At 44.5% G+C, this 10,000-nt stretch overlaps 2 protein-coding genes across 3 annotated transcripts in view; one reads left to right on the top strand and one right to left on the bottom strand.

The window, feature by feature from the left end:
• Window positions 1-10,000, bottom strand: part of CadN (neural cadherin) — a 722,349-nt gene that overhangs the window by 691,039 nt on the left and 21,310 nt on the right. The gene's annotated exons all lie outside the window — the stretch shown is intronic.
• Window positions 7,925-10,000, top strand: part of LOC139745686 (protein O-linked-mannose beta-1,2-N-acetylglucosaminyltransferase 1-like) — a 58,294-nt gene continuing 56,218 nt past the window's right edge. For both annotated transcript variants that reach the window (XM_071656113.1, XM_071656112.1), the window contains exon 1: window positions 7,925-9,347. In XM_071656113.1, the coding sequence (XP_071512214.1) occupies window positions 8,141-9,347 (1,207 nt within the window). In that variant the 5' untranslated portion in view covers window positions 7,925-8,140. The remainder of the gene's footprint in view (window positions 9,348-10,000) is intronic.

Below are 10,000 nucleotides of genomic sequence, written 5' to 3' on the forward strand. Positions count from 1 at the left end.
GTAATGACAGAGGTGGTTGTTATTGTAATGACAGAGGTGGGTTGTTATTGTAATGACAGAGGGGGTTGTTATTGTAATGACAGAGGTGGTTGTTATTGTAATGACAGAGGTGGTTGTTATTGTAATGACAGAGGTGGTTGTTATTGTAATGACAGAGGGGGTTGTTATTGTAATGACAGAGGTGGTTGTTATTGTAATGACAGAGGTGGGTTGTTATTGTAATGACAGAGGTGGTTGTTATTGTAATGACAGAGGTGGTTGTTATTGTAATGACAGAGGTGGTTGTTATTGTAATGACAGAGGTGGGTTGTTATTGTAATGACAGAGGGGGTTGTTATTGTAATGACAGAGGTGGGTTGTTATTGTAATGACAGAGGGGGTTGTTATTGTAATGACAGAGGTGGTTGTTATTGTAATGACAGAGGTGGTTGTTATTGTAATGACAGAGGGGGTTGTTATTGTAATGACAGAGGTGGTTGTTATTGTAATGACAGAGGTGGGTTGTTATTGTAATGACAGAGGTGGTTGTTATTGTAATGACAGAGGTGGTTGTTATTGTAATGACAGAGGTGGTTGTTATTGTAATGACAGAGGTGGTTGTTATTGTAATGACAGAGGTGGTTGTTATTGTAATGACAGAGGTGGTTGTTATTGTAATGACAGAGGTGGTTGTTATTGTAATGACAGTGGTGGTTGTTATTGTAATGACAGAGGTGGTTGTTATCGTAACAGGTGGTTGTTATTGTAATAACAGCAGTACACAGTGAGCAGCAACACAAGAACAGTTCCAGTTTACACAAAACATGAGAATGTGTTCCACACGAAGTCCACCTGGAAGTCCACCTGGAAGCGATGGTGGACTTCCAGTTGGGTGGAGGGACCTGGAAATGCCTCCATGCGTCCAGGGTTTGGAAAGCAGGACCTGGAAATGCCTCCATGCGTCCAGGAACGGAAGAGAAAACCTGGAAGCGGATCCACATGTCCACTAAGACTGGAGGAAAGTCCTGGAGACGACAGACAGCCGCATGCGGCCACACTGGAGGACCTGGAGACGACAGCCAGCCGCATGCGGCCACGCTGGAGGACCTAGAGACGACAGCCAGCCGCATGCGGCCACACTGGAGGACCTAGAGACGACAGCCAGCCGCATGCGGCCACACTGGAGGACCTGCAGACGACAGCCAGCCGCATGCGGCCACACTGGAGGACCTGGAGACGACAGCCAGCCGCATGCGGCCACACTGGAGGACCTGGAGACGACAGCCAGCCGCATGCGGCCACACTGGAGGACCTGGAGACGACAGCCAGCCGCATGCGGCCACACTGGAGGACCTGGAGACAACAGCCAGCCGCATGCGGCCACACTGGAGGACCTGGAGACGACAGCCAGCCGCATGCGGCCACACTGGAGGACCTGGAGACGACAGCCAGCCGCATGCGGCCACACTGGAGGACCTGGAGACGACAGACAGCCGCATGCGGCCACACTGGAGGACCTGGAGACGACAGCCAGCCGCATGCGGCCACGCTGGAGGACCTAGAGACGACAGCCAGCCGCATGCGGCCACACTGGAGGACCTTGAGACGACAGCCAGCCGCATGCGGCCACACTGGAGGACCTGCAGACGACAGCCAGCCGCATGCGGCCACACTGGAGGACCTGGAGACGACAGCCAGCCGCATGCGGCCACACTGGAGGACCTGGAGACGACAGCCAGCCGCATGCGGCCACACTGGAGGACCTGGAGACGACAGCCAGCCGCATGCGGCCACACTGGAGGACCTGGAGACAACAGCCAGCCGCATGCGGCCACACTGGAGGACCTGGAGACGACAGCCAGCCGCATGCGGCCACACTGGAGGACCTGGAGACGACAGCCAGCCGCATGCGGCCACACTGGAGGACCTGGAGACGACAGCCAGCCGCATGCGGCCACACTGGAGGACCTGGAGACGACAGCCAGCCGCATGCGGCCACGCTGGAGGACCTGGAGACGACAGCCAGCCGCATGCGGCCACACTGGAGGACCTGCAGACGACAGACAGCCGCATGCGGCCACACTGGAGGACCTGGAAATGGTTGCCTACGTTCACAACGGCCGACGTCACAACAACGTGACGCAAGATGACCGGGATGACGTAACGCGCCAGGTATGTCGGGGAGAGAGAGAGAGAGAGAGAGAGAGAGAGAGAGAGAGAGAGAGAGAGAGAGAGAGAGAGAGGAAGTGCCAGCCGGGGGGGGGGACCATGGCCGAACCCACTCCTACCCACCACACCCGGGGTGGGGGGGGGTGTGGGTGGGTTTACCTCCCTCATACTCATGAAATCCCACCACCTCATAATGCTACTGTTCATGGTGTGGGTACCTTCCTCATACCTCATACTCATGAGACCCACCACCTCATAATGTGTGAGTACCTTCTTCATACCTCATACTCATGAGACCCACCACCTCACAATGCTACTGTTCATAGTGTGGGGTACCTTCCTCATACTGATGAGGTTCCTCCTACCTCATACTCATGAGACCTCACTACCTCATAATGCTACTCTTCATGGTGTGGGGTACCTTCCTCATACTGATGAGGTTCCTCCTACCTCATATTGATGAGACCCCACCACCTCACACTAATGAGGTTCCTCCTTCCTCATAATGATGAGGCCTCACCACCTCACACTAACGAGGTTCCTCCTACCTCATAATGATGAGGCCTCACTACCTCACACTACTTAACCCTATCCTTCCTTACTTAAGTAAACACTTATTTACGTCCCTCATACTTCATGAGGGATGGCCAGAGTCTGTCATGTATGTTCATCATTATCGATAATAAATTGATGAATAAATATTAATTAATAATTATAATAACATGTATACGAGGATGTAACGTGTTAACTGACGTAACCAAGACACATACATACGTACGTACACACGTCACACATGTATACATACACACAGAAATATATATATATATATATATAGACAGCCTCACAGACAAACTCACAGACAGCCTCACACACAGCCTCACAGATAGACTCACAGATAGACTCACAGACAGCCAGACAGACAGCCTCACAGACAAACTCACAGACAGCCTCACAGATAGACTCACAGACAGCCAGACAGACCTGGACTCCGGCAGTGTCGTCACCATGGTAACACCCACCCCGCGATGACGTCATAGGCACGATAGTACTAAAGCAACGATGACGTCAGGTAGGGGGGGATGGGATGGGTGACGTCACGGCAGGCTGACGTCACCCTCCCAACCCCAAACTTGGGTGCCCGTGGGAGAGGGGGAGAGGGGGGGGAGGATGGGCCTGACACCCCCCCGCCCCCTCCCATGCCACGTCATATATATATATATATATATATATATATATATATATATATATATATATATATATATATATATATATATATATACGTGGAGGTAATATAACATATAGCGATATAACATCATATAATATAGCAGTCGAACATCATATAAGGAAAAGCTTGACTTATATAAATTATCTACATTTTCCTCATGTGACTGACGTATGAGGAAGTGGTGTGAGGTGAAGCTGTCGCCGGTCTGGGGATTATGAGGTTGTGAGGTGTACAACGCGACCTGGAATAGTGAGGGACGAAGCGACGAACTGTGAGTGTGTGAGTGTGAGTGTGAGTGTGTGAGTAAACACAGTGAATGAGTTCAAGATGAATCTATGAGTGATACAGAAGATGGGAAGATATCTTGCCTCACTCGGGTTAATGAGGCAGCCAAGTGAGGAGTGTGAGGCTTCGCGTTATGAGGGGCCAGGGACCGATTATGAGGCACGACCTCATGAGTGTGAGGTATGAGGTCTGTGTTGAGCGCGACTGGTTCCCAGGACGTGTGTTTGTCCACACCTCACAACCCCTCACAACCCCTCACAACCCCTCACAACTCCTCACAACTCCTCACAACTCCTCACAACGCTTCCCTATAGTGTTCAAGTGTATAGGAAGGTGAGCTAACACTACTAACATGTCCCGCTTCGCTGCACTAACGCTTCTAACAACAATCCCGCTTCACTAACGCTTCTAACAACGCCCCACTTCACTAACGCTTCTAACAACGCCCCACTTCACTAACGCTTCTAACAACGCCCCACTTCACTAACGCTTCTAACAACGCCCCCTCCTTCACTAATGCTTCTAACAACGCCCCCTCCTTCACTAACGCTTCTAACAACGCCCCACTTCACTAACGCTTCTAACAAACATCCCACTTCACTAACGCTTCTTACAACGCCTCACTTCATTAACGCTTCTAACAACGCCCCACTTCACCAACGCTTCTAACAACGCCCCACTTAACTAACGCTTCTAACAACGCCCCACTTCACTAACGCTTCTAACAACGCCCCACTTCACTAACGCTTCTAACAACGCCCCCTCCTTCACTAACGCTTCTAACAACGCCCCACTTCACTAACGCTTCTAACAACGCCCACTTCACTAACGCTTCTAACAACGCCCCACTTCACTAACGCTTCTAACAACGTCCCACTTCACTAACGCTTCTAACAACGTCCCACTTCACTTAACTAACACTTCAACGAAGCCTAACACTTCTCACATCGTCCCACCTCACTTTACTAACACATCTAACAACGTCACACTTCACGTCACAACACGTTACACTACACGTCACTAACACGTCAGCTAGTGCAAGATGCGTACCCTAACCCTTCATGTGTGTGTGTGTGTGTGTGTGTGTGTGTATGTGTATGTGTATGTGTGTGTGTGTGTATGTGTGTGTGTATGTGTATGTGTGTGTATGTATGTGTGTATGTGTGTATGTGTGTATGTATGTGTGTATGTGTGTATGTGTGTGTGTATGTATGTGTGTATGTGTGTATGTGTGTATGTATGTGTGTGTATGTGTATGTGTGTGTATGTGTGTATGTGTGTATGTATGTGTGTATGTGTGTATGTGTGTATGTATGTGTGTATGTGTGTATGTGTGTATGTATGTGTGTGTATGTGTATGTGTGTGTATGTGTGTATGTGTGTATGTATGTATGTATGTGTGTATGTGTGTATGTATGTGTGTATGTGTGTGTGTGTGTATGTATGTGTGTATGTGTGTGTGTGTGTATGTGTGTCAACATTAAGAGACTTCAACACATCTGTTGCATCAAGAAGTGATCTATAAACTTTGTTGAAACTTACAATCAAACAATTTAGTAAAGTAACATGATATAAGTGCGATATAAAGATGTGGTATAATATAAGTACAATATAAAGTGGTATAAGTGTGATATAAAGAAGTGGTATAATATAAGTGCAATATAAAGAAGTGGTATAATATAAGTACAATATAAAGTGGTATAAGTGTGATATAAAGAAGTGGTATAATATAAGTGCAATATAAAGAAGTGGTATAAGTGCGATATAAAGAAGTGGTATAATATAAGTGCGATATAAAGATAGTGGTATTAAGTGCGATATAAAGATGTGGTTATATAAGTGCGATATAAAGATGTGGTATAATATAAGTGCGATATAAAGATGTGGTATAATATAAGTACAAAAATTATAATTAAAGTGGTATATAGTGTGATATAAAGAAGTGGTATAATATAAGTGCAATATAAAGAAGTGGTATAATATAAGTACAAATATAAAGTGGTATAAGTGTGATATAAAGAAGTGGTATAATATAAGTTGCAATATAAAGAAGTGGTATAAGTGGTTATAAAGATGTGGTATACATTTAAGTGCGATATAAAGATGTGGTATAATAATAAAGTGCGATATAAAGTGTGTATTATATAAGTGGTATAAAGTTGTGGTCTAATTTAAGTGCGATATAAAGATGGGGTAAATATAAGTTACATTAAAGTGGTTATAAGTGTGATATATAAGTAGTGGTATAATATAAGTGCAATATAAAGAAGTGGTATAAGTGGCGGTATTTATAAAGATGTGTTTAATATAAGTGCGATATAAAGAAGTTGGTATAATATAAGTTGCGAATAGAAAGAAGTGGTATAATATATGTGCATTATAAAGAAGTGGTATAAGTGCGATTTAAAGATGTAGGTATAATTTAAGTGTGATATAAAGAAGTGGTATAATATAGTCAATATAGAAGTGGTATTAGTGCGATTTTAAAGAAGTGGTTTTATATTAGTGCGATATTAAAGATGTGGTATAATTTAAGTTGCGATTTATAAAGATGTGGGTTATATTATAAAGTTCTATTATAGTGGTTTATGTGGTGATATAAAAGTAGTGGTATAATATAAGTGCAATTTAAAGGAAGTTGTATAATATAAGTACAATATATATGTGGTATAAGTGTGTATAAAGAGTGGTTTAATATAAGTGCCCAATTTAAAGAAGTGGTATAAGTGCGATATAAGATGTGGTTATAATTTAAGTGTGATATAAAGAAAGTGGTTTATAATTAAGTGCAATATTAAGAAGTGGTATAAGTGCGATTGCGATATAAAGATGTGGTATAATATAAGTGCGATATAAAGATGTGGTATAATATAAGTGCGATATAAAGATGTGGTATAATATAAGTGCGATATAAAGATGTGGTATAATATAAGTGCGATATAAAGATGTGGTATAATATAAGTGCGATATAAAGATGTGGTATAATATAAGTACAATATAAAGTGGTATAAGTGTGATATAAAGAAGTGGTATAATATAAGTGCAATATAAAGAAGTGGTATAAGTGCGATATAAAGATGTGGTATAATATAAGTGCGATATAAAGAAGTGGTATAATATAAGTGCGATATAAAGATGTGGTATAATATAAGTGCGATATAAAGAAGTGGTATAATATAAGTGCGATATAAAGATGTGGTATAATATAAGTGCGATATAAAGATGTGGTATAATATAAGTGCGATATAAAGATGTGGTATAATATAAGTGCGATATAAAGATGTGGTATAATATAAGTGCGATATAAAGATGTGGTATAATATAAGTGCGATATAAAGATGTGGTATAATATAAGTGCGATATAAAGATGTGGTATAAGTGCGATATAAAGATGTGGTATAATATAAGTGCGATATAAAGATGTGGTATAATATAAGTGCGATATAAAGATGTGGTATAATATAAGTGCGATATAAAGATGTGGTATAAGTGCGAGATAAACTTATATATCTGTTGGTTCTCTGTGGTCCGCTAACGACACAGGCCCGTATATGTGGCTCGTATATGTGGCTCGTTTATGTGGCCCGTATATGTGGCCTGTATATGTGGCCCGTACATGTGGCTCGTATATGTGGCTCGTATATGTGGCCCGTATATGTGGTCTGTATATGTGGCTCATATATGTGGCCCGTATATGTGGCTCGTATATGTGGCTCGTTTATGTGGCCCGTATATGTGGCCTGTATATGTGGCCCGTACATGTGGCTCGTATATGTGGCTCGTATATGTGGCCCGTATATGTCGCTCATATATGTGGCCCGTATATGTGGCTCGTATATGTGGCACGTATATGTGGCACGTATATGTGGCTCGTATATGTGGCCCGTATATGTGGCCCGTATATGTGGCTCGTATATATGACCCGTATATGTGGCCCGTATATGTGGCTCGTACATGTGGAGTGTATATGTGGCTCGTATATGTGGGTCGTATATGTGGCCCGTATATGTGGCTCGTATATGTGGCTCGTTTATGTGGCCCGTATATGTGGCCTGTATATGTGGCCCGTACATGTGGCTCGTATATGTGGCTCGTATATGTGGCCCGTATATGTCGCTCATATATGTGGCCCGTATATGTGGCTCGTATATGTGGCACGTATATGTGGCACGTATATGTGGCTCGTATATGTGGCCCGTATATGTGGCCCGTATATGTGGCTCGTATATATGACCCGTATATGTGGCCCGTATATGTGGCTCGTACATGTGGAGTGTATATGTGGCTCGTATATGTGGGTCGTATATGTGGCCCGTATATGTGGCCCGTATATGTGGCTCGTATATATGACCCGTATATGTGGGCCGTAGATGTGGCTCGTACATGTGGAGTGTATATGTGGCTCGTACATATGGAATGGAAGATATGTGACGGGAAATACATATGTGAGAGAATATATATTTATGATTTCACAGCTTCGTCATGTGGCCCTGGACACCAGGTATGTTTGGCCACGCCACCAAGCGCTGTGATCTCCAACACCGTGATCCCAGGCATCTCCAACACCGTGATCCCCGGCATCTCCAACACCGTGATCCCCGGCATCTCCAACACCGTGATCCCTGGCCTCTCCAACACCGTGATCCCTGGCCTCTCCAACACGTCCCTCACCAACAGTCACCACCACACGCCTCTCCTGATCCTCAGGGTTCTCCAACACCTCTCCACCAACACGTCCCTCACCACCCATCACCAACACACGCCTCTCCCGACTCTCAGGGTTCTCCAACACCTCTCCACCAACACGTCCCTCACCACCCATCACCAACACACACCTCTCCCGACCCTCAGGGTTCTCCAACACCTCTCCACCAACACGTCCCTCACCACCCATCACCAACAAACGCCTCTCCCGACCCTCAGGGTTCTCCAACACCTCTCCACCAACACGTCCCTCACCACCCATCACCAACACGCACCTCTCCCGACTCTCAGGGTTCTCCAACACCTCTCCACCAACACGTCCCTCACCACACATCACCAACACACGCCTCTCCTAACCCTCAGGGTTCTCCAACACCTCTCCACCAACACGTCCCTCACCACCCATCACCAACACACACCTCTCCCGACCGTCAGGGTTCTCCAACACCTCTCCACCAACACGTCCCTCACCACACATCACCAACACACGCCTCTCCTAACCCTCAGGGTTCTCCAACACCTCTCCACCAACACGTCCCTCACCACACATCACCAACACACGCCTCTCCTAACCCTCAGGGTTCTCCAACACCTCTCCACCAACACGTCAGACATGACACAAGATGTCTTCCCTGGCGCCTGACGCTGGCACTGCTCATGTTGACACTAGGGTTACCCACTACCCGAGGCAGCCATCTGGCGCATGACATCAACCATCTGGCGCATGACATCAATAACCCAGCGCATGACATCAACCATCTGGCGCATGACATCAATAACCCAGCGCATGACATCAACCATCTGGCGCATGACATCAAACCTCAGGCGCATGACATCAACCATGTGGCGCATGACATCAACCATCTGGCGCATGACATCAACCATCTGGCGCATGACATCAATAACCCAGCGCATGACATCAACCATCTGGCGCATGACATCAGCGGCCAAATAGATGATGTCTATCGCCATTGGCTTAACGAAGGTGAATATAAATTCAACTTGTGTTTCCACACAATATACAAAGTTAATTTCTTAAATATATCAATTACTTTAACAGTAATTTATCAAAATAAAAAAGTTTAACTTTTTCCTTAAATTCTATATACTTTCCTATGCTATAATATTGTGTAATACAACGTTATATATATATATATATATATATATATATATATATATATATATATATATATATATATATATATATATATATATATATAAAACAAGTCAAAAAATGATTTTGTATGAATTTTTTTTACAAAATTTAATCAAACATAAATACTATTAGAAATTTGACACCTGTGTCGTTTGGTGTGAAGATAAAATACTTTGTATAGTCTTCTACTATCCCTTGTGTTCATCTATCCACACACTCTACTATCCTTAGTGTCCGTCTATCCACACACTCTACTATCTCTTGTGTCCATTCATCCACACACTCTACTATCCTTTGTGTTCATCTATCCACACACTCTACTATCCCTTGTGTTCATCTATCCACACACTCTACTATCCCTTGTGTTCATCTATCCACACACTCTACTATCCCTTGTGTTCATCTATCCACACACTCTACTATCTCTTGCGTCCATCTATCCACACACTCTACTATCCCTTGTGTTCATCTATCCACACACT

This window comes from Panulirus ornatus, chromosome 62 (genome assembly GCF_036320965.1).
Source record: "Panulirus ornatus isolate Po-2019 chromosome 62, ASM3632096v1, whole genome shotgun sequence".
NCBI lineage: Eukaryota > Metazoa > Arthropoda > Malacostraca > Decapoda > Palinuridae > Panulirus > Panulirus ornatus.